At 41.9% G+C, this 25,248-nt stretch overlaps 1 protein-coding gene across 2 annotated transcripts in view; it reads right to left on the bottom strand.

Moving 5' to 3' along the window:
* The window catches only part of OTOGL (otogelin like), a 259,839-nt gene that overhangs the window by 76,619 nt on the left and 157,972 nt on the right, over positions 1-25,248 (bottom strand). For both annotated transcript variants that reach the window (XM_088453706.1, XM_088453702.1), the window contains exons 34-38: positions 24,945-25,062; positions 24,398-24,477; positions 8,867-11,115; positions 5,062-5,239; positions 3,985-4,127 (exon numbers count right to left, since the gene is read on the bottom strand). In XM_088453706.1, the coding sequence (XP_088309832.1) occupies positions 3,985-4,127; positions 5,062-5,239; positions 8,867-11,115; positions 24,398-24,477; positions 24,945-25,062 (2,768 nt within the window). The remainder of the gene's footprint in view (positions 1-3,984; positions 4,128-5,061; positions 5,240-8,866; positions 11,116-24,397; positions 24,478-24,944; positions 25,063-25,248) is intronic.

The raw sequence follows: 25,248 nt of genomic DNA, 5'->3' as shown, positions 1-25,248 counted from the left end.
TCGCAGGTACATTACAGAACAGCTCCGTAAGGGTAGCATATGTCCAGGTTGACGCCAGTAAAAAACAGTAGTATAATATAACCATTTTACACTGGGGGTAAATTTACTAAAGTGCGGGTTTTTAGAAGTGGAGATGTTGCCCATAGCAACCAATCGGATTCTAGCTATTATCTTCTAGAAGGTGCTAGATAAATGTTAAGTAGAATCTGAGCGCACAATTCATATAAAATATAGTACTTGTGAAGTAGCATATACATAAGACAGCATTGCTAATAAATATTAAACACATTTGCCATGTAAAAAAACATATGTATATATATAGATGCAAACAGAAGATTAAACTTAAAGTACTGATTAAATTATATTAAATACTAAACTCTGTTGTCTTCCCCTTTAAAAAAAAAAAATCAAATGTGAATTTCCTTTCCTAACACAGATATTTCAATTCAAATGCCAAATAAGTCACTGTTTCCTACTTTTTCTTATGGAATTCTTAAGAATACAGGGACTGAATCAGATTTAGGAATAGAGGGCCTTATTCAGAGATGTACGATAACCTGATGGTTAGCACACATCTCCGATGGTGGGAGGACTGTGAATGTGCAGCCCTCCGTCTGTGAGTTGGCAGCGTCTCTCAGCCACAGCCTGATTGAAAGGCTGCAGCGTTTGGGAGGCAGAGTGGGGGCGTTCCCCGGCACACCCCTGTTTTCCAGGAAGGATGAGGCCAGGGTCTGCGTGGGTACACGCACACTTCCTGGCCTGGCAAGCTGCCATGACCTGGCAGGCTGCGCGAAGCTTTATCTCCCACCGCCTGGCCAAAGGGACAACAATCACGAAATATGGTCGCAATTGTTCCGATGGTGACCTCAGGCTGCGACCTCGGGGTCTCAGAATAATAGCATATTGAGTACTGGGATCTCAGAATAATAACATACTGAGTACTGGGATCTCAGAATAATAACATACTGAGTACTGGGGTCTCAGAATAATAGCATACTCAGTGCTGGGACCTCAGAATTATAGCATACTAAGTAGTCAGAATAATAGCATATTGAGTACTGGGGCCTCAGAATAATAGCATACTCAGTACTGGGACCTCAGAATAATAGCATATTGAGTACTGGGGTCTCAGAATAATAGCATACTCAGTACTGGGACCTCAGAATAATAGCATATTGAGTACTGGGGCCTCAGAATAATAGCATACTCAGTACTGGGACCTCAGAATAATAGTATACTGACTACTGGGTGTCACGATCCTGGCTAGTTTTTACCTTTTGTGACTAACCTCTGCCAGCTGCTCCATGGATCTGTGTTTGTAATTCTCCTAGGACATCTGCTCTGGCTGAATCATGCTGGCTGTAACATCTCTGTGTGTGCAGACTGCTCTCCCCCCACACTGATTAAACACCTGGACTCTGCTCTGTCAGTGAGCATTGCTAGTCTTAATTGGAATCACAGGTGTGGTCCTGATTCTCAAGGGCTGCAGAGATGATTACTCCCTCTGCATGTTGTGCCTTGCTCCACTCTGAATGCCACTGCCAGACCACCTGTCTGTATGCACCAATCGCTGCCAGACTCTAGGTATATAGATCCTCCTCTAATAGCACTCTGTGCTTGAACTTCTAGTTATGTTCCGTGGTGTACTACTTGTGCTATAGCTGTACCTCTTTGTACCAGTATGTCCCAGGCTCCTGCTGGTTCCTAGACCAGTGCTATCCGTAAGCCTGCTGCGCTCAGCTATCCTCGCTACCAGCTTCTCCACACGGCTCCCAGGCCGCACCAAGTAGCTCCACGCTACCATCTCTCACCAACGGCTCCCAGGCCGCTCCAAGTAGCTTCCACGCTACCAGCTTCTCCACACCCTCCCAGGCCGCTCCAAGTAGCTTCCATGCTACCAGCTTCTCCACACGGCTCCCAGGCCGCACCAAGTAGCTTCCACACTACCATCTCTCACCTACGGCTCCCAGGCCGCTCCAAGTAGCTTCCACGCTACCAGCTTCTCCACACGGCTCCCAGGCCGCACCAAGTAGCTTCCATGCTACCATCTCTCACCAACGGCTCCCAAGCCGCTCCACGTAGCCACCCAGCTACCAACATCTACCCACGGTCTCCCAAGCCACAACAAGTAGCTTCTACGCTACCATCTCTCACCTACGGCTCCCAGGCCGCTCCAAGTAGCTTCCACGCTACCAGCTTCTCCACACGGCTCCCAGACCGCACCAAGTAGCTTCCACGCTACCATCTCTCACCTACGGCTCCCAGGCCGCTCCAAGTAGCTTCCACGCTACCAGCTTCAACACACGGCTCCCAGGCCGCACCAAGTAGCTTCCACGCTACCATCTCTCACCAACGGCTCCCAAGCCGCTCCACGTAGCCACCCAGCTACCAACGTCTACCCACGGTCTCCCAAGCCACAACAAGTAGCTTCTACACTACCATCCATCTGCAAGCCCATCTACTAGTAACCTGACCAGCTCAGTCAGCCTACCTGCCGGTCCCAGTCCGGTCCCTCCAAGTTCCTTCTGGTCTCATTCCTACGTCTCAAGTTTCCAGTTCCAGTCACTCATCACCAAAGGCAGTTCTCACTGCTACCCACTTCTTCTAATAAAAGAGCTATTCATGTTACCCATGGTTCCAGTCCAGCCGGCCTCCAGTGATTCCAGTTCATCACCTGATACAGTTAACTCGCAGACACCAACTGTGACACTGGGGTCTCAGAATAATAGCATATTGAGTACTGGGGTCTCAGAATGATAGTATATTGAGTACTGGGGCCTCAGAATAACAGCATATTGAGTACTGGGGCCTCAGAATAACAGCATATTGAGTACTGGGGTCTCAGAATAATAGTATATTGAGTACTGGGGCCTCAGAATAATAGCATATTAAGTACTGGGGTCTCAGAATAATAGCATACTCAGAATAATTGCATATTCTATATAATAGTAAACTCAGAATAACTGGGACCTCAGAATAATTGCATATTGAGTACTGGGGTCTCAGAATAATAGCATACTCAGTACTAGGACCTCAGAATAATAGCATATTGAGTACTGGGGTTTCAGAATAATAGTATATTGAGTAATGGGGTTTCAGAATAATAGTATATTGAGTACTGGGGTTTTGGAATAATAGCATACTGAGTACTGGTGTCTCGAAATAATAGCATACTGAGTCCTGGGGCCTCAGAATAATAGTATATTGAGTACTGGGGCCTCAGAATAATAGCTCATTGAGTACTTGGGCCTCAGAATAATAGTATATGAGTACTGGGGTCTCAGAATAATAGCATATTGAGTACTGGGGTCTCAGAATAATAGCATACTCAGTACTAGGACCTCAGAATAATAGTATACTGAGTACTGGGGTTTCAGAATAATAGTATATGAGTACTGGGGTCTCAGAATAATAGCTTATTGAGTACTGGGGCCTCAGAATAATAGTATATTGAGTACTGGGGTCTCAGAATAATAGCTTATTGAGTACTGGGGCCTCAGAATAATAGCATACTGAGTACTGGGGTCTCAGAATAATAGCACATTGAGTACTGGGGTCTCAGAATAATAGCATACTGAGTACTGGGGTCTCAGAATAATAGCACTTTGAGTACTGGGGTCTCAGAATAATAGCACTTTGAGTACTGGGGTCTCAGAATAATAGCATATTCAGTACTGGTGTCTCAGAATAATATCATACTGAGTCCTGGGGCCTCAGAATAATAGAATATTGAGTACTGGGGTCTCAGAATAATAGCATACTGAGTCCTGGGGTCTCAGAATAATAGCTTATTGAGTACTGGGGCCTCAGAATCATAGCATACTGAGTACTGGGGTCTCAGAATAATAGTATATTGAGTACTGGGGTCTCATTATAGTAGCAATTTGAGGCCTAGGGTCTCAGACTAATAACATTCTGACCATTGAAACTTGGGCTCTCAGGTAAAAAAAGATGTTTAAACTAAGACTGACGTAAATAACTTACCAGACTTGGAGGACATTTTTCAATATGGGCTACAATAGTTTCTTTTGGAAGTCTGACCAAGATATATGGTGCAGCGTTATAGAGAGCAATGTTATTCCCATCAAATGTGATAATGCTCAGCTCTGATAACATAGAGCACTGGCCTAAAAAGAAAGATGTATTGCAGTTATGTGTTTATACAGTAAATGACATGCATACAAGTAGAGGCACATTGCAGTTGTGCTAAAAGAAACACAGGAACATACTGTAATTTAATAGTAATAAAATGAAAATCTTCAGCTAAACCAAAACAAACCAATAAGTTTGTTGAGTTTGCCTGACATTCTCCTATTGAGTTACCATGTATCAGTTTTAGGGGAAAGTTCAATTGTTTTTTGCACACCCTCTCGTGCCCAGTCTCCCATCTAAAGTGAAGGGGCGATATTTAATTGTTGTGCCAACTGGCCACGAGTAACAGGGCGCCCATTACTTTTCAACACGTGTCGTGTCCAAATGCATCGTCTAAACCCATCTAAACTACTGGGAGAGATGCCAAAAATGCAGTGTGGGTGCTTAAAAGCTGGACTTTTCGCATATTTCTGCTCACCACCTCAGGAAGGTGCAAGCATAAATAATAGGTGCCCGCAGCACTCATGCCCGATAGGCACAATTACTGAATAGCTCCGTTAGACTCCAAAAAACAAATTAATATACCCCTTTAGATGTCAGGCATCATGACTTGTTAGCATAAGTACAGGAGTAACAAATATGTGTACTAAATGCAAGCTCTGATAAATTATAGGACCAGAAATAAACGTACATAAATAATTGTTTTGTTTTATTTAATTCACCTTTTATACAGGTGGGGTAAATATTCTAACACATTTTTACTGAGTGTTCCCCAAACAAAATGTCTGAGTCACTATGATTGAATGATGGCCTTATGATGCTGAGGAGTGACTTAGGGGAGAGAAAGTCATTTTGCAATGGTTTTATACAATATCTTCTGAGAACTGCGTGAACTTATTGGTGCATAAAACACTAAGATCACTGTTATAGTGGTATATAAATAAACCAAAATGTATGATAAAACCTTACAAGGACATTCCCATTCTGGGCAACAGCTGTCACTGTTCACTTGGACAGGCATTCCACGAAAGCCGCAGTCTGGTTTCTCCACATTTTTGTGACAATTGCTTGATACGTTGTATAACATCCAGCCCATATTAATGCAAACATACTGGCTACATGGATCCAATGGTTCAATATACCTTGGCTGTAAAAATCATAAAAAAGATACATTTTGAGATGAGGACATCACATACACAACAACCATACTTGATTAAATTGTTTCTAGTTATCAGCACAGAAAGAAAACATTTTATGTAACGCTAAACAAACTGGAACAATTTAATGAATACGTTGAAGAAAACTATAAATCCCCTTTGCTAAGAATAATCCTTTGCCTAAAAAAACTCAGAAGATATTTTAGTCAATCACAGAAACGTGTTGAGTACCTGCAGCTACTCCAACTTCCGACGAACTGCACAGTTCACATCTAGAGCTCCGGAACTCCATCACGTAAGTAGCCGCACACCGCTTACAGCAGCGATACACGGATGAGTTCCAGCTAACTGCACCGGAATACATCTCTGCTGAGCCGACGGAAGGGCTATATTGAATGAGCACTAGCTACCCGGGACTCTTGAGTCATTGCCCAAATAGAGCTTAAGCCAGGATTATATTTCCAATTTTGTGTTTTGCCGCTTTTCGCCTATTTGTGTCTTATCTCCAAATTCAATTCTGGGATCAATTGGCCTAAGCGGAAACTCAATGCACTGAAACAGGCGGAAAAGTTTCTCCACTGAATGGCAAGTGAAAAAAGTATAAAATCCATATTTTGGGGTGCAAATGTGGGGAACTGATTCAGAACCCTTTGGATGCCCCCCCCCCCCAAAGGACAATCAGCCACGAAAAAAAAACCTTAGACGACCCCTAAAAAAGACAATTTTTGGGGCGAAAATGTAAAAAGTGGGGGGGGGCAAGGCTAAAAAGTAGTGAAATAGGTTTCTTGGGGGCTGTATGGATAGACAGGTGTACTTTAGAGACAAACAAATATGCTAGCACCCATTTTTAAGTACCCCAAATTTGACTGAACTATTTATTTTCAGCCAAAACTACTGTTTTCTATCATTCTTCACCACTTTTACAAATATGCTTCCAGAAAGCTTTTAACACAACTTGAGGACACAAAGTACGTTTATTAGAGCTAATAGTACACATCTGTAATGATTTCCAGTGTCAGTGCGTCTTATTTTGGGTTACAGACAGATTCCCCCTATCTATTCCCGCCTGTTATGCATTTGCTTATGTGCGTTTTTGCCTGTCTTGCAATTGACTACGGCTAATAGCGGGGACGCGCATGCCACGAAATCACGTATCAAACAGGTGAATGCAGCGGAAGGTACAATAGGCGAAGAGTTTCCGACTTTTCGCGTCTAATTGAATTCGGCTGTAAGTCGCCACACGCTGCTATACTGTATATTACAGGACAGCAGGGTGAACCTGCATCTATAACCGGCACAAATACAAGGAATTTACCATCATATATGGGCTGAATTCTTCTACAGACTACTATTAACTACATTTTGTGGTCAAATATCATTGCATTACTGTTGATACTGGATGCTCTCTTATTATTATTATGATTATTATTATTATTATGATTATTATTATTATGCAGTATATTATAGTGTAATCATTTTGGTGCACATTGTTGGAACACTGACTTTCTAATCTTGAATAGCAGGATTTCTTCCCATTTTTGTTGTTATGAACATATCTATATTACCAATGTGTTTTTATTAATATGATGTTTTATTCTGGTTTAAAATAAATAGATTTATTTATAAGAGTATTTGAGACCTTGATCAGTTAAGGGAGTGGTGCGCAGCTTTAATCTTTTCCTCTGGTTATTGTGTGTGGGTAAGCCCTCTTTTTTTAAAGAGCAGCACCATTCCCTTTAGTACTTTGATTAGCGCCAGCCTTGGTTTTCCAACTTTTTAGTGCCCACATTCATCAGTTTAGCATTTTAAAGTGTTGCATGTGATGGACTGCTTCATCAAATTACCAGGAGTGGATATGGACATGACTTGCTCCAAAGAAACACCAGCTGAACTATCCTGGGGGAGCTATCGCTGCATTTCTTCCCATAATATTCTATCCCTATAGACATGTTGCCAGTGCTGCTGCATATTTATTATTATATATTATTACCAGTTATTTATATAGCGCACACATATTCTGCAGCGCCTTACAGAGAATATTTGTCCATTCACATCAGTCCATGCCCCAGTGGAGCTTACTATCCTCTATATTCCCTACCACATGCTCACACACACACATACATACTAGCGTTATTTTTTGTTGAGAACCCATTAACCTACGAGTATATTTTTGAAATGTGTGAGAAAACCCACGCAAGCACAGGGAGAATATGCAAACTCCACACAGTTAGGGCTGTAGTGGGAATCAAGCCCATGTCCTCAGTATTGTGAGGCTGTAACGCTAACCAATACACCGTCTGTGATGCATAAATATTTTCTTCTCCAATACAAAGATTTGTCTAATGCTTTCTGTAATAACAACTAAGTGGAGGGCAAAGGGTCATTGATTTTGAAAGGAAGAAGAAGCTTCCGCCATCATTATAGGAATAGGGTTCGGACTGTAAGGGTGGGTAACCTGTGGAAATATTATGAATGTAAACTCTTGACATGGGCATTTTAAGAGTGGAGGGGCCCCAAGTGCAGATGTCTGTGGGCCCACTCCACATCCTGAGGATGCTCCAGGCATTGCTGTAATCACCGGCAATTGTGGCCTCACCCTGTGTGACAACACATGGAGGGGGTGTGGTTGCACCAGGCCCACAAATAATGTTCTATATATCAAAATGGCCCTAGGCAGAAAAAAGGTTCCCCACCCCTGATCTAGACTAATGGGTTCAATTGGGACATGGCTAAAGGTGCTCAGATAATAAGCTGATCTTGCTCTTTTGTCTGGAGAAATGAGTGCCCACTGACAAATATCTACTGTAGTTCCTCTAGACTATTCAGTGGCATTACTAGGGAGGTGCGGCCTGCACCGGGTGACACCATCCAAGGGGGTGACACCAAAATAGCAGAGCTCTTCTGCTATTTAGGTATCACCCCCTTGGATCATGTCACCGGGCAGCAGTGATGGATGACGACAGCTCCCGGAGTGCGGGACTAACCGCCAGTGTGATGAGAACGGGGGCGTGACTCACGATCATGCCCCCAAAATTGCACAAACCAATTAGCGTGGTTACCTGGATGCGATGTCACGCCCTCTTTGGCACGCTCGAAGTCTACATATTGCCACACCAGGTGTCACCACACATAGTGATGCTACTGATACTATCTAGATTCAAACACCAAATAAGGCCCACAAAGCTTAAAGAGGCTATATAGACTTCATTGGTTTTATTATACAACTATACTATACAATTACCATTACCCAAACATACAGTGAACTGTATATATGTATAACTCTGAGTCCTGCATTAGGTGCATCCTCTCTGCAATTTCTGATTTAAGTATATTTATAAGTATATGTGAGTGAAAAGAAAGACACATGGGTAACCACACTCCAAACTGCCTTTAGCCATTCCCATGTTTACCTTGTAAATAATAACTCTAGTATCAATTTAAAAGTAATAAAATAAAAACATCATTTTTGGAATGCGATTATGTTTTGTCATTTACATCTCACAAAAGGCATCAGAAAACCACTGCTATAAGAATTAGGAAGATCAGGAACATTATTAAACTTTATATATGTATATGCTGTCTTCAAATATGTTAATATAAAGATATATATCACTCACCATGCATTCTGAAGAGCTACTTGTATGTATCATTGTGCCAAATGAGTAGTCGTCCGATGATACTGTAACATTCGCCATCATTTCAGTAGCTGTTTCTGAACTCAGAGACTCACTAGAGGGTGTCTTTGAATCAATTGATTCAGACGTTACATGTTTGGACAATGTGGTTCCCAATGTTATTGATTTAGTAAAATTAGAAAAGGGTTCCAAAGTTTCCAGTGGTAGAAATGTGGACATGTCAGTTAATGTCCTATTGGTTACTAAGGAGCTATATATTGGTTTGGTAATGGTCCTGATACTTTGTTCTGTATAAGATTTCACAGATGCTGATGATGGCTTTTCTTTTTTAGTAGTCAAACTATGAGTAACATTCGGATAGGCTTCTTGGCTAGTTTCATGCAAAGTCGTAATTCTCAATGTTGTCTCATTAATGGCCAAAAATGATGAAGATGTGGAAGACGTTTCTGTGGTAGACGGCTTCAGTGTAAGTGCCAGCGGTGTCTTCAGTTGTTTAGTACTGGAAACAGAATCTGTATAGTCTTTTACATAACTCATACTTGAATCTGTGACTTCTGCATGTACTGAGGAAGATGTGGGTACTGAACCGAGAGAAGTGTGCCTTGAAGTATCAGAAGGAGAAGAAAGCAAAGTAGTAAACAAACCATCCTTGGACAATGTAGTATTGGATTCTGTTGAGTGTGTTGTAGTAACCTCCACAGTTACATCATCTTTTGTATAAGGTCTTATTGTTGAACTTGCATTGAATGAGTACTTAGTAGAAAGTACATGACCTGTAGATTTGCTTTCAAACTCACTTGTTGGACCATCTCTTGTAGGAATACCTGTACCCAGGTGTTCTTTAATAGTAGAAACAGTCTTCAATGGGGGTTCTGTGCTTTTAGGGAATTTCTTAGTACTCAAAGTTACAGGTGGAGTCTGTATAAGAGTTGCATTGGTAGTAGACCAGGTTGTGTGTTTTGTGGAAGCACTTGTAAAGTCTTTTGTTTTAGCTGTTATTGCTGGCTTGGGTGAAATGGTGGTCACTGAATAGTCTAAAGTAATCCTTACCTCTGTAGACGAAGTGGTATTTTGTATGGATAGTGTGATGTCTGGAGTTATTATTGTTGTTTGTGCAGATGGTTGTAGGCTTATTGTAGATGGTGATGTAGACAAACTAAGGGTAGACACAGTGGTAGGAGGAACTGGGGTTGCTTTAGATGTAACTGGAGCAGTTAACAAGGTGGTGTGGTCTTCTTTCACTTTGGTTTGTGTCTCAAATTGTGTTGTTTGGTATAGATCTGAAACAGATGATGCAACGGGCATAGAAGTTGTAAACAATCGGGTAACTAATGGAGACAAATAAATAGATGAGGACGTTAATGTAGTTTTTGGAGTTACAGAAACATTCATATGTGTTGTCAGCAGTGGCAAAGCAGACGCAGATTCATTTAGTACAGATGTAGGAAGCAAAATGCTGGTTAATTGTTTTTCAAGAGTCACTTGAGAAGTTGCATGTGAAAATTGGCTACTGAGCAGATCTTTAGAACTAGTGGTACTAGACGTGAAAGGGACAAACATAGATGATGTAATTAATGGAGTAGTGACCATAGTCGAAGTCAGTGAAACAGAAGACATACTTGTTTCCTTGGATGATGTTAAGTTTAATAGGGCTGGTAATCCTGATACATCTGTGACTGAGGAATAAGTAGTACTTTCGGCCACTGATGAATATGGAGATACTGTAACTGATGTTGTAGTTAGCTGGAATAGACCCTGTGATGATTGCCCTAACATTCTTGTTGGCGTTTTAGTTGTGTCAACAGCTTCTTTGGGAGGCAATGTTTTATAAGTTGCAAAGGAAGTTATAGTGTGAGGTGATGTTCGGTGTGAAACTGAAGATGTGACTGTGGAAGAAGTTAAAGACTCTACCCTCCTTGTTGTTGTCTGCTGTACAGGACCAGGTCGATAAGTACTTTGAGTTGTTTTGTAATAATCACTGGTAAGCAAGTCAAAATAAGACTTATACTCTGAAGTACTTGGAATTGATGATCCTATGTACGTTGCATGGGTCATGTTAGTTGGTCCAAGGAAGGATAATGTTGTAGATTGTGATAGCAGGGCAGAGAAATCTGGCAGCATTGAATCTGTCATTGCTGGATATTTTATTTTTGTAGAAGAGATAGTTGGGGCTGAAGCAGTTTTTGTTGGTTTTGTGGCAATAGGAAAAATTGTTGTCTTCACTGGGACACCTTTGGAAAAATAAACAAAAAAAATTATGGTCAATAAAAATTGTATACAGTACTGTAAATATGAGCTGTACGTGTCATGCAATCATTGATATTCTAAGATCAGTAATTTAGTAGATCCAGTGATTAAATAATTATATTATGCTTTAATTATATGACAAATCTGTGAATGTTAGGGCAAAGTAGCCTACTCTTAAATAATCAAATCATAATACATAAAAATATCTCATGGTCATTTACATCAATAAATAACACATTCATTAGGTGCCAAAGATATCGGACAAATGTATTGTGTATTGTGCTGCATTTTTAAATAGTGTTATCATCAATCTTAAGGACTAAGGGCCTCATTCAGAAATGGACGCATACCAATATTTACACAATTGAGCAATTATCAGTAATTTGCACGTGTCTACTGTAAGTCGCACTGCACATGCACCAAGGTACATTACTGTTGTCGCTCGCAGTGACTATTTATCCGCAGTGTGATTGACAGTAAGGGAGCATTTGGGGGAGGTAATGGGGGAGTGGCTGCAAAAATGCAAGCATATTCCCACCGTTTTTGCAGCATATAAAATGGCTCCGGTGCCTCAGTACATGCGGCCATTGTGTGAGACCATAAGGTTACTCAGTAGGCTGATTATCGAAGTCCCCTGACCAATGCTTCATCTTTGTACACAGATGCTTGGATTTGGGAAGACGCCAATGGACGTCTCAATACAAAGTTAGGTGACTGCAACATTTGCATATCGCACAGCCACTGCATACAAATTCGCAGCTGCGGTGGCATTAGCGTACATCTCTGCATCAGGCCCTAAGGTACTGGTTGTAAACAAATATTAAAAATGAAATGAACACTTCCATGTGCATTGCAATAATAATGATTGGCAGGAGAACTGAGCAGCGAGTTCCATAGTAGTATATAAGCTGATCCTGCTCACACCCAATCCTGATCACTCTCTTTGATAATGTATATCTCACCTCTGCTAAGTCCTGAGGCCAAGTCACAAAGGGCAGGAGAAAATGCTGGTAGCGATTTTCTGCAGTCACTGACAGTAGTACAGCAGTAACATGCTGCCCCCTCTGTATGTCACCATTATCATCATTAAAACTATTGAAGCACCTCATTTATAAATGACAATGCAAAAACAAAGTACAGCGTAGGAGGGAACAGAATGAGAGGCAGACAGAGCACAGAGGGAAACAAGTTGTGATCTATATATAGTTCAAGCTTTTATTACATACTGTAAGTAAGGGTCATTTATACAGCTGCAAAACTGCGGATCCACCTTTTAAAGCAGTTTTTAGTGCCTTTTTTTCCATTGTCTGGTCCAGGAGTGAAGGGAAATTAATTGTGATGTTTGGAAGGGTGGTGAGGAAGTTTAATTTCGCACTTATGTATTTATTTATTTATTTTTATCATCTGTAAATGCTTTCCTTTTTCTTTGCTTCAACAGTTTGAAAAAACATCAGCAAAAGAATAAAGAATAGCCATGACATCTACTATACAAGGTTGGGTTGCAGCTGTCCTGTTGTTTTTGCATTCCAAGTAGAGACTGTGTGCAGAGCTACTATATATATAGAGACTGTGTGCAGAGCTACTATATATATAGAGACTGTGTGCAGAGCTACTATATATATAGAGACTGTGTGCAGAGCTACTATATATATAGAGACTGTGTGCAGAGCTACTATATATATAGAGACTGTGTGCAGAGCTACTATATATATAGAGACTGTGTGCAAAGCTACTATATATATAGAGACTGTGTGCAGAGCTACTATATATATAGAGACTGTGTGCAGAGCTACTATATATATAGAGACTGTGTGCAGAGCTACTATATATATAGAGACTGTGTGCAGAGCTACTATATATATAGAGACTGTGTGCAGAGCTACTATATATAGAGAGACTGTGCAGAGCTACTATATATATAGAGACTGTGTGCAGAGCTACTATATATATAGAGACTGTGTGCAGAGCTACTATATATAGAGAGACTGTGTGCAGAGCTACTATATATAGAGAGACTGTGTGCAGAGCTACTATATATATAGAGACTGTGTGCAGAGCTACTATATATAGAGAGACTGTGTGCAGAGCTACTATATATATAGAGACTGTGTGCAGAGCTACTATATATATAGAGACTGTGTGCAGAGCTACTATATATATAGAGACTGTGCAGAGCTACTATATATATAGAGACTGTGTGCAGAGCTACTATATATAGAGACTGTGTGCAGAGCTACTATATATATAGAGACTGTGTGCAGAGCTACTATATATATAGAGACTGTGTGCAGAGCTACTATATATATAGAGACTGTGTGCAGAGCTACTATATATATAGAGACTGTGTGCAGAGCTACTATATATATAGAGACTGTGTGCAGAGCTACTATATATATAGAGACTGTGTGCAGAGCTACTATATATATAGAGACTGTGTGCAGAGCTACTATATATATAGAGACTGTGTGCAGAGCTACTATATATATAGAGACTGTGTGCAGAGCTACTATATATATAGAGACTGTGTGCAGAGCTACTATATATATAGAGACTGTGCAGAGCTACTATATATATAGAGACTGTGTGCAGAGCTACTATATATATAGAGACTGTGCAGAGCTACTATATATATAGAGACTGTGTGCAGAGCTACTATATATATAGAGACTGTGCAGAGCTACTATATATATAGAGACTGTGTGCAGAGCTACTATATATAGAGAGACTGTGTGCAGAGCTACTATATATATAGAGACTGTGCAGAGCTACTATATATAGAGAGAGTGTTTGCAGAGCTACTATATATAGAGAGACTGTGTGCAGAGCTACTATATATATAGAGACTGTGTGCAGAGCTACTATATATACAGAGACTGTGTGCAGAGCTACTATATATAATACGCTGGCACCTTGTAGCCTCAGTAGAGTGCTGTCTGAAATGCTCTTTAATTCATCCAGAATAATAGTTATTAAGATGAGTGATGGTTTACCAAAAGCATTCTAAAAATCAAAGGACATTTGGATGCCGACAGTTTACCTGCCTTTTCAGATTAATGCTGACATTTATTCTATTAGTTAAAGCCGATACAAGTCATGGAGTGCCCTGGAATGCGCCGCTTCATTCCCATAAGGTAGAGGTGCCCCCACCACCTGTTCTTACTTTGACTCCTCAGACTGGGGGATCAGATGCTATTTAGCTCAGTAATCATGCCTGTGCCATAAACTTATTGGGTCTTTTCTTTTGAGCGTGAATTTTTCAGTTTCGTTTTCTCTAAGTAAATAAATTACTAATTTGCCACCCACTACAAGTGATGCCATTATTAGGGAAACCTCATTCTGTGAGGCACCTATGCATTTTATTTCTCCTTCTCCTGGATCATCTTCTTCCATTGGGATGCTGCTTCAGTGACTCTTCTTCTGGTACATTCCCCCCTCACTTCCATTATCTGTCAGGGTTCCGCAAGGCTATGCTCTTGGCCCTTTGCGTTCCTCTCTTTATGCCTCTTCTCTGTATGCACTAATAAACTCCTTCACTGCATGCAGACAACACCCTAAACTTCTTGTCCTTTCCTGCATCTTTGCCATCTGGATGTCTCAATGCGCCAAATTCAATTCAATGCAATGTTGAATAACCGCGGGAGGGCGCTCACGCAGCTATTCAATTCAACGTGCTGTTTCCCTGGTCAGGAAACAGGTAAGTCTGAGAATGCCGGTTCTCGCGACTTAACCTGGGTGTTAAGGTGCGGTAACCGGCATTCTCCAACTAAAGTGCTGGGCGCACGGCTGTTACTGCCACGATAACCAGGCAAACAGCTGTGCGTCTGGCACTTTAGTCAGATTTCTCTTTGCATCCCCATGGGGGTGCTAGAAGAAATCTTTAGCAGCCCAAACAGCGCGGTGTATTGAATAGCTTCGGGAGCTCCCTCCCGCAGCAATTCAACATCGCACTGAATTGAATTCGACCCAATATGACCTAAAGATAAATGATCATGTTCTTTCTCCACTGACAGTAATCCCCCTCACCAGAGGTGAAACTAGCTGCGGTGCAGCCTATGGCTTGCACCGGGCCCACTGTGATGCAGGGGCCCATAGCCCCTGCACCCGCCGCCAGTGTCCCCCGGGCCCCACAGTATTTAAGTGTAGTGCAGACCACAGTGAGAGCGGTCCGCACTACACAGTAACAAACACACTGCCGCCAGCAGCAGCTGTGTGTTTGTTATAGCAGCCAATGAGAGTCAGACAGACTGTCATTGGCTGCTGAGTCCACGGAGGGAGTCAGCTGCAGGGCCAGATTAACAATGGGGCGGATGGAGCTCCAGCTCTAGGCCTCCACATAAAAATAGGCCCATCAACATAACAGCATGATTAGCAGGTGCCTAATTGGCCCCTGAAACACTGGCCATAGTATTTAAATAGTTTTTCTAGTTACCCCCCCTCCCCCCACACAAAAAAAATGCAATTTTTCTATTTCTATATACTTAGAGAGACATTGAGGGGTATTCAATATGAAAGGTTAACTTCCTTGGCGAAGTTAACGTTTCATATCGGAGTTTTTTTCTGCGTAAAGGTATGGTGCGCGCTCCTGCTTATCCCCGTATTCAAAATAAAATTATCGAAAACGGGAAACTCCGAAGTTGGATTTGCGTAAAGTTACGAATTTTTCCTTAAAATAATTGTAAGACCCCCCTAAAGTTGTTAAAACATGGGGGAACACTATGGGTACCCCCGTTTTAGCCTTTAATTGAAAGTCGAGGATTTAAATAGCCGCAGCAGGTGTTTTTTTTCCGACATTGAAGAAGTGATGCAGAAGAGCACTTAGGTTATTTTTTTAATTTTTTTAAGTGGTCCCATCAAATTTGGGGTACATGAAAATGGGTACTAGCATATTTTGGTGTCCCTAAAGTAACTTTTAAAAATTCGACATTTGTGCACTTGCCGCTATAATTCTATTCTAGAAAACATCTGCCGCATACTTGCAGAATAGCCCTGAACCTATTTCCCTATTGTTTAACAATTTTTTCCAATTTTTTTTTTTGCACCCCAATTTTTAAATTAATTTTTTAGGGTGTCCCTATTTTTTTTTTAAACTTTTTTTGACACAGTTCTTTTTTAAATGTCAATCTCGGGGGGTGCAGGCTATTTTTTTTAAGCCTTTTTTTTAAACCCCTAAACCCCAATTCTGCACTTTTTTTCGACACCTATTCAATGGTGAAAAGTTATCACCGTTTTTTATCTAACTTTTCAAAACTGCGATAAGTCTTTGAAATTGAATACGGTGTAAAACTAAAACCAGTGATATTAACGCAAAAAAGTTAAAAAGTGCGATATTAACGCAAAAAATGATGTTATCACACCCATATTGAATACCCCTATTTGTGTTCATAGTCTAGGGGGTGTACACACCAAGGTGACTCTGGCCCCACCCACACAGCACTGGTTACAGCTCCTCCCCTTCTCAGTATAGGCCCTTGAACATTTTCAGCTCCAGGCCCCTGTGGGCCTTAATCCGGCCCTGGTCAGCTGGAGCTCACTCATGAGCTCCACCTTCTGGCTCCCCCCCGCAGCGGGTGATGGGAGAGATGTCATGACGTCTCTCCCATTGTGCAGAGCGGGCCGGGAGGAGCGGACAGCAGCAGGAGCGGGGATTCAGGTAAGTTGTGTGTTTTTTTTATTTTGTGTGTGTAAGGGGCACGGGCACTGACACTGGCAATCCATAGAGGGGGCACTACTGGGGGCACTGTATAGGGGGGTGGCCGCTACTAGGGGCACTGTATGGGGGGCCGCTACTGGGGGCACTGTATGGGAGGGTGGCCGCTACTGGGGCACTGTATAGGGGGGACTACTGCTGGGGGCAATGCATAAGGGGGACTACTCCTGGGGGCAATGCATAGGGGGGGACTACTACTGGAGGCACTGCATAGGGGGAACTTCTACTGGGGGCAATACATATAGGGACTACTACTAGGGGCACTGCGTAGGGGGAACCACATCTTGGGCCACTGTATAAGGGGTACTACTGGGAGCACAACATAGGGGGACCACTACTGGGGGCACTTTATATGGGACACTACTGGGAGCACTGCAGAGGGGGACCACTACTAGGGGCACTGCATAGGAGGGCCCAAAGCATATTCTTGCACCTGGGCCCACCACTTTCTAGTTCCGCCACTGCCCCTCACACAGTAACAACCAATAAGTCTATTAGCGCCAATACAACCAAGTTTAAGATAACAGAATTTATCATTGCAGAGACAGGTCCGCAGCACTCCTGAGAAAGGGCTGTCTGTGTCACCCCCAAATTACAATAATAGAACAGCAGAGAAGATTTCAGGTTGCGCTGACCAGTAGCTGCACAAATAATGGAGTAAGGTGTATATAATAAAAAATTACATTTATTATCACACACCTTAAAACACTAAGGACCAAATGTAATAGGGTGAGAGGTTAGAAAATTTGAGAGTTTAGCAGCAAAACTCTCACACTAATACATTGATCGAGATGTATTTTCAAAACAGGAAACACCCGGATGAGAGTTTAAATCTTGGGAGTTTTTTGCGAGTTTGCTTGTTCTGTGACTTTATTACATTGGCTGAATTTAAAAATGTGACAGTTTTCTCTCACATTTTCTAAACTCTTACCCTATTACATTTGGCCCTAAGGGGTATACAAAAAGTGAGAGTTTTTAGAAAGTGGAGATGTTGCCCATAGCAACCAATCAGATTCTACTTAACATTTAATTAGCACCTTCTAGAAGATAATAGCTAGAATATGATTGGTTGCTATGGACAACATCTCCTCTTCTAAAAACTCTCACTTTAGTAAATTTACCCCTAAGTATTAACTGAACATCAGAAAAATGGCAAGCTAGCACATAAAAATAGTCCAGTTTAGAGCAAATAGCCCCAAGTACCTGCTTGTAGATGCTATTACTTATAACATTTCCAATAAGATATAGATATAAAACTTTGTTCTGCTGTGGGTTTTCATTACCCTTAGTGCCTCCCTACATGATGGAGGCTCATATGATCATTAGCAGAGAACCTGTAAGAAGCACAAGCAGTCCTACAATGCCTACTGGCAGGACTGGTGCTAGGATCTCCAGCGTCCCCCTGCAAACTCAAATTTGTGCCCGCTCTCCAGCTTTTATAAAGGGATAGCGCACACCTTCAGCGCGCACCACAAAAAAGGTGTGTGGTCTCACAAAGAAGGGGCGTGGTCATACAATAGTATTCCCAATTCAAATTACTCCACACAGTAATACAATAGTATTCACATTACACCGCACATAGGCCCTGATTCAGAGCCAGACGCTCTAAACGAGCGCTCGCTCTGAATCAGGGCATTTTTTTTTTTTTTGGGAGCCGCCTCCTGGCCGCTCGCATAGCCGTGGGTGGCCACCCACAGCTATTGCGAGCGGCCAGGATGATGGTCGCGATGGTCAAGACCATCGCGACCAACGGGCTTGCGACGAGACCCTTGTGGTAGGGCATGGGAACGCCTCAGTTTGTGAAGCCACTCCCACACCACGCCTCCAAAACGGTGCGAGCTGTCGATCAAAATCGACAGCCGGGTCTTGCGCATGCGCACGTCGGAGCCGGCTCCGGCGTGCGCATGCGCAGTGGCCTAACATGGACCCGCTCGCGAGCGCTATGAATCAGGCCCATAGTTCCCGATTCACACTACACCACACAGTAGTGCCCCTTATACACAATGCCAACAGTACTGCCCCTTATACACATTATGCCCACAGTAGTAGTATCCCTTAAACACAATGCCCACATTAGTAGTGCCCCTTAAACAATGCCCACAGTAGAAGTGCCCCTTACACAATGACACACAGTAATAACACCCCTTACACATAATGACACATGGATACACTATACTTTACTGAAACCCCGCAACTGTGCCCGCTGCTGTCTGACAGCTCCTCTTGCTCGGCACTATGGGAGAGATAAAATGATGTATCTTCCTACACACACCTACTTGCTCAATGCACACACCCGCTTTTCGCCCTATTCAATTGTAAAACAGGCGAAAACGCATATGTAGTGGAACTAGCGAAAAGGACAGTTTTTTGGGGGGAAATCAGTCTGTACCCCCTAAAAAGCCTAAATGACCTGGAGAATCAATATCGAAATGTATTAATAGCTCTAATAAAAGTAATTAGGGATCTTATATTCAGTCAAAGAGCTCTTTTATGCATATTTGCATGTGTGATTAAATTATATGAAGCAATGTTTTTTGAGAAAAATAATTACTGTAGTTAAATTGGGGGTACATGTAAATGGATGCTAGTATATTATATTTTTGTGTTTGTAAAGTGCAGATTTAAAACTTGTTAAAAATACACCTGCTGCAGTCTCCTGCAATCCTAAAAACACCTGTCCCATCCATACAGCACCCCAAAATACCTATCCCAGTACTTTAGCGCCATTTTCCAACACTTTTTACATTTTTGCTCCAAAAACAACATGTCTTTTTTGGGGGTGTATTAAGATAATTTTTTATTATATTTTGCCTAATTAGTCATTAGAGGGGGTGCCCAAAGGGTTCTGCACCAAGGGCCTGATTCAGACCCGGACGCTAAGCTGCGATTGCTCGTTATGGGTGATTGTCGCCCGTCTGCGCATGCACGAACCGGTCACTGCGGCCGGGAATTGTGCGCTCGTAGTACACAGACAGGACGCTACTTTGAGTGACAGATAGTGATGTTTGTGGGTGGTAACAGGGGAAGGTGCTTGTGAACAGGGGAGTGGTGGTGCGAATGCAGGTGTGTCTGGCCATCAAAATGGCATTTAATGGGCATCCATAATTAGCATGGAAGCGTCATTGTACACGTCACTTGGTTATATTTCAGCCTGCCGTGATCACAGTACTTGCAGCGGGGTAGAGTCTACCTCAAGCTCTGCGTGCAGCTCCGATGGCTCTCGATGGTTCTGGTTAATCATACATTTCCTGGAGACCGGCGTGCATTCGCTCTTCTGTTGCTCTCTAAGACATAGAGGGCGTCCTTACACCAGACAGTGCGATCACAGAATTTGCATATCCGGCCCCTTTTGGTTGCGAGCGATCACGGCTTAGCATCCGGATCTGAATTGCCCCCCAAGTCCCACATTTTTACTCAAAAATAGGGATTTTGCACATCTTTTCTCCTGCCTTTGGGTGGAGAAACTTTTTTGCCTATTTTTGGCTATGGAGTTTTGGCACATGCGAAAACGTCCTGGAATTGAATAAGGCTATAATTTTGAAAGTGGTGAAAACATCGCATCGGCGAATGTTTTTAGCAGATTGCAGCTTTTCACCTCTAATTGAATACGGGCCATAGTACGAAAGCAGATTGCAGCACTGTTTAGCTTGGGTGGCGTTAACTTTAAAGTAAAGGTGACTGCTAGATAATTCAGAGAGTGTTGTAGTGACCCCCAGATAATATAGAGAGTAAGATAATACAAGGAACATCCCAGTGACCACCATATAATGCAGGGAACATCGCAGTGACCACTAGATAATGCAGAGAGCATAGAAATGACCATCAGATAATGCATGGAGTGTAACAGTGACCATAAAATAATGCATAGAGCATCGCAGTGACCACCAGATAATGCACAGAGTGTCACAGTGACCATCAGAATATGCAGAGAGTGTTGCAGTGACCGCCAGATAATGCAGGGAACATCGCAATTTCCGCCAGATAAAGCAGAGAGCGTTGCAGTGAACGCCAGATTATGCAGGTAACATCGCAGTGACTGCCAGATAATGCAAAGAGTGTAGCAATGACCATCAAATAATGCGGAGAGCGTTGCAGTGAAAACCAGATACTGCAGACAGTGTTGCAGTGACCGCCAGATAATGCTGAGTGTAACAGTTACCTCCAAATAATGCAGAGTGTCGCAGTGACCACCAGATAATGCAGTGCACCACAGTGACCAATAGATAATGCAGTGACCAATAGATAATCATTGATCCACATACAACAGAAAACATGAATACACCCCTCATACACACAAACACAATAATACCCACGCACACACAATAATAAACCATCCCCAACACAGACATTATTAACCCCCCAAGTAAGAATCAAATACACCGCATCTCATTGCATAACTATACCATCCTCCTAGATAATATTTAAACATTTTCCTCTCCTCCATTAGCACTTACCTTCCAGAAGGAGGAAGTGTCTGGTCGCTGTGGAGCTCCAGGGTACAGGAAAATAATTAAAAAACAGGATAGACTGGGAAAGGGACGGGAACTCAGGGCAAGGGGGCAGGGTCTTGGCAAGGGACAGGAGGGAGTAAATTAGAAAACTCAGAGAGGGTATATGGATGGGCGGGGTCTTGGATGAGGGGCAGGGTCTTAGCCAGTAGGGAATAGAATAGAAGAGTCAGACAGGGTAGATGAGGGGGCAGGGACTCTGTGTGAGGGGTGGAGGTCTTGGCTAGGGACAGGCAGTGAGTATATTCAGTAGAATAGAATCAGAGTAGTGACAGACAGGAGGGGGCGGAGACTTGCGGTGAGGGGACAAAGCTAGTCAGGGACAGTCACAGGAGATTCAATAGAACAGAAGAATACAGTCAGGGACCTGTAGTGACAGGTGGAGGATAGGAGGGGGTGGAGACTCGAGGTCTCAGGCAGGGAGGGAGGGATCCCTGGTGCATCCGCACCGAGCAGGCAGCTGTTCAGCGAGCACTCGGGAAGTAACCAGTACAGTCACTTGTCACTCTGCCCAGCCTGCGAACAGCAGGGGTTTGGACTGTGTGAGGAGCTTCGGGTGTGCTTCTCTGTAACAGGCTGCTGCCGCTGCCGGTCATACAGTGTGACAGGCGCAGCAGCAGCACCCAGAACAGCAGCTGCAGGGAGAGCACCTCTCCAGCCTGGCGCCTCCCTGCAGTGCAGGATCTGTTGAGCGGGTTGGCCGTTCTTGCCTACTGGGAAGAGCTTCAGCCACAGCAGATTTAGGGGTTTTGCAGCCTGTGTTTGAAAAATTACAGTTAGGAGCTGTTTGGTTGGTAATTTATCTCTACACTTTCTCTCTCTCCAAGGCTTATTATATCTCCCCCTTAGAATGGGATCTAGAACCATTCAAACAGGTTCATGTCTGATGCTGCTTCAAATGCGGAAAAAAGAAGGTTCCAACCCACACTAGAGCTACTTTGCTTGAAAAAGCATAGCAAAACACGCACCGTTATTCACTAGACGTGTATTAAAACCGGATACTATGTATATTGTAGAAATGTCAATGTGTTTGAATTAGACAGATTCACTTATAAGACAACAAGCAACAAACACCAGCTACCAAGATTTGCAGTCTTTTGACTGATGGAGCTAATTACATGCCAACTATGTTATATGATTGTATGCTGGCCATGTAACTATATACTGGGGATCTAGTGTGTGTGTGTTTATGTATAAACAGTGGCTACCAAGATTTGCAGTGTTTTGACTGATGGAGTTAATTACATGTCGGCTATTTGGAAGTGACTGAATGCCGGCAATTTAAAACTGATTGTATATCAGCTGCTAAAAGAAATCGGCTTCTAAAATAATTGTGTGCTGTAGTTTGAAAATTGTTTTCTCATTCTTGGGACTAAAAACTGCCTCTATACTGGCCATTAAAATTAACTATATGCAGTCTACAAATATTAACTAGATATAGGCAATCAAGGATACACCTATGTACTGAGGGCCTGATTCACTACAGATCACTATTGTGATCGCAGCTTCAGTGAAAATATGCTAATGAATGTAATCGCAAAGCCGTCACACAGCCAGCATAGAGAAGCTCACTGCCACCCACTACCGCTATCTCACATCCGTTGCAGTTCTGCGTATATATCGGTAACATCGGTAACATCGGCCTCCCAAGCACAATTACAGCAGGTCTGACCTTACTCAGATATTGCTAACCCGTCGCACACAGTGAGTACTCAAGCTGCATATGCCATAGCAGTGGACAATTTATGCATTCCCATGCAACGGCATTCAAACGGACAGGCACATCTGCGTTTCTCCAATCACTCCCCCGTCACCACCTCCAAGCACTCACGGCCTGTCACTCACTCTGCGATGGCTTTGTATCTGCGCGAGTGATCGCAATGCTAACTTCGGTTAGCAGTACGCACCATCAGCTGATCTGCGTAAGCTGTTGCAGTTGCGATCTGTGACGAATCTGACCTAGTGTGTGAAATATTTGTGCTGTCAGTTGTAAACTAGTGTACACTATCTATGATACACAACTGTATGCTGATGATTCGACAATTAAAATCAACTCTATGCCGACAATTATATACTAGCTAAGTGTTAACTGGCGATTGCTGTGAATGCAAAATAAAATAAAAAAGTGTAATACCACCACAATATTATGTAACAATCTGAAATGACAATTAAATAGTTGCTACATACGTTATGAATGAGGGAAATCATAGCTCTCCTCTCTTGAGTACCCGCATGGGGCCATGAATCCAAAGAGTAGATTTCTCCCCAATAGCAGTTTCTCTTATAACCCTGCTTTTCCTTCTATACTATGAATAATTTGAAAATTACTAGAATATAACAATAATTAACTAAGCTAGAAAGGAATACAGTGTTCTTTTTCTATTTGTGGCTGGGATCTGCGGTCTATTTATCACTTATTGCAGAATTGCAACATTCAGATACAAAAGTGATTGTTTCATTTATTTCATTACTGATGTAGCAATTTACTATATTAATACCAAACAACACAGAGAATACACTAAATGTGGAGGACGCTGTCAAACACATCTAGCCTTGCTTTTAATCATTTATTTTATACTGTATATATATATATATATATATATATATATACATACATACATACACTTTCTGAGTATTATCTGTTAATTTTGTTTCAACTTGTCTATCCTTAAATATTTTGCTTAACGTTTTAGTACAATGCATCTACACAGATATAAAAGCAGTAAATAAAAATCAATATGTAATATATTTGTTAGGCATTTTTAAGTACAATCTGTAAAAGAAAATGTTATGCTATATGAAGTAATAAAGTATATGAATTTTAATATATATTTTTTCGGAGGGTTGGAGTGTATCCATATATTAGGCTTTCGTTTCTCTGCTGATTCAATTGGGTCAGAAGACAGAGATATAGCATAAGGTAATATGAAGACATGCAAGGCTACCTTCAAATGAATATCAATGGAATAACAATAATAATATTACTAATAGTGGTGTTATCATAAAGGTAGAATGATATAGCAGGAACAGTATAGTATATGAAGTACTCACAGTCCTCTGGATAGACACATTTCAGTGTAATCTCATCAAGAATCATGTGGTTTGGACAGTATGGAATGCATCCTTCTACCCTAAAGATCAAGCAAGGAAATATTTTGGAACAAGACTAGGAAACACCAAGGACTGAAACAATGAAGTATATTAATGAACATTTCATGGCAATATGATGTCAATATAAAATGTTCTTTAAGCAAGCAATTTAGAATTGATTTCAACAAATGAAAATGAGAGGGAAGGTTCAGGGGGATGTGACGCAGAAGGCGTATATATATATATTAAGCTAAATGGGGACAGAGAAAAAGACAATTGTAAGCTGAAAACTGGATTCAAGACTATAATGTATATATTGATAGAAAACTACGCAAGAGATTAAAAAAGAAAATGTGCATGAAAATTGAGGTGTTTAGAATAGATTTCAGGGGCAGAAAGCAGAGCCTGCGCTTATCAGTGGAGATGGTTACTGTGTCTCCCTAGCAGAGTAGCTATTAAGCAGTCTCTATAGAGGAACAATACTACAATACTGTGGAAATGAACTTACGGTGGAAGAAAAGAACATAAAATGGCTTCAGGATCACTGCAAGTTTTAACGCAAGGGCTGGCACATGGTTCATATCTCCATTCACACATTCTCCTGTAGGGAACAGCTGCCACAATCTCTGAAATACACAGTTTTTTGCTTATATAATGTGTAATTTATTAATTTATTTTACTGTTTGTGGAAGAACAAGCGTATTCTTAAACATTCCTTTCTTTTAACCATACAATGTCACCTGGTTCAACAGTGCTTCACTAACAGGGCATCATGGCCATCTTTACAGTTTCTTTAGTTTCTTGTATTAGGG

The sequence above is a fragment of the Taudactylus pleione genome, unplaced genomic scaffold (genome assembly GCF_031769625.1).
Source record: "Taudactylus pleione unplaced genomic scaffold, aTauple2 ptg000040l, whole genome shotgun sequence".
Lineage (NCBI taxonomy): Eukaryota > Metazoa > Chordata > Amphibia > Anura > Myobatrachidae > Taudactylus > Taudactylus pleione.
Note: the sequence above shows the minus strand (reverse complement) of the source record. Positions and strands in the feature narration are given on the sequence as shown.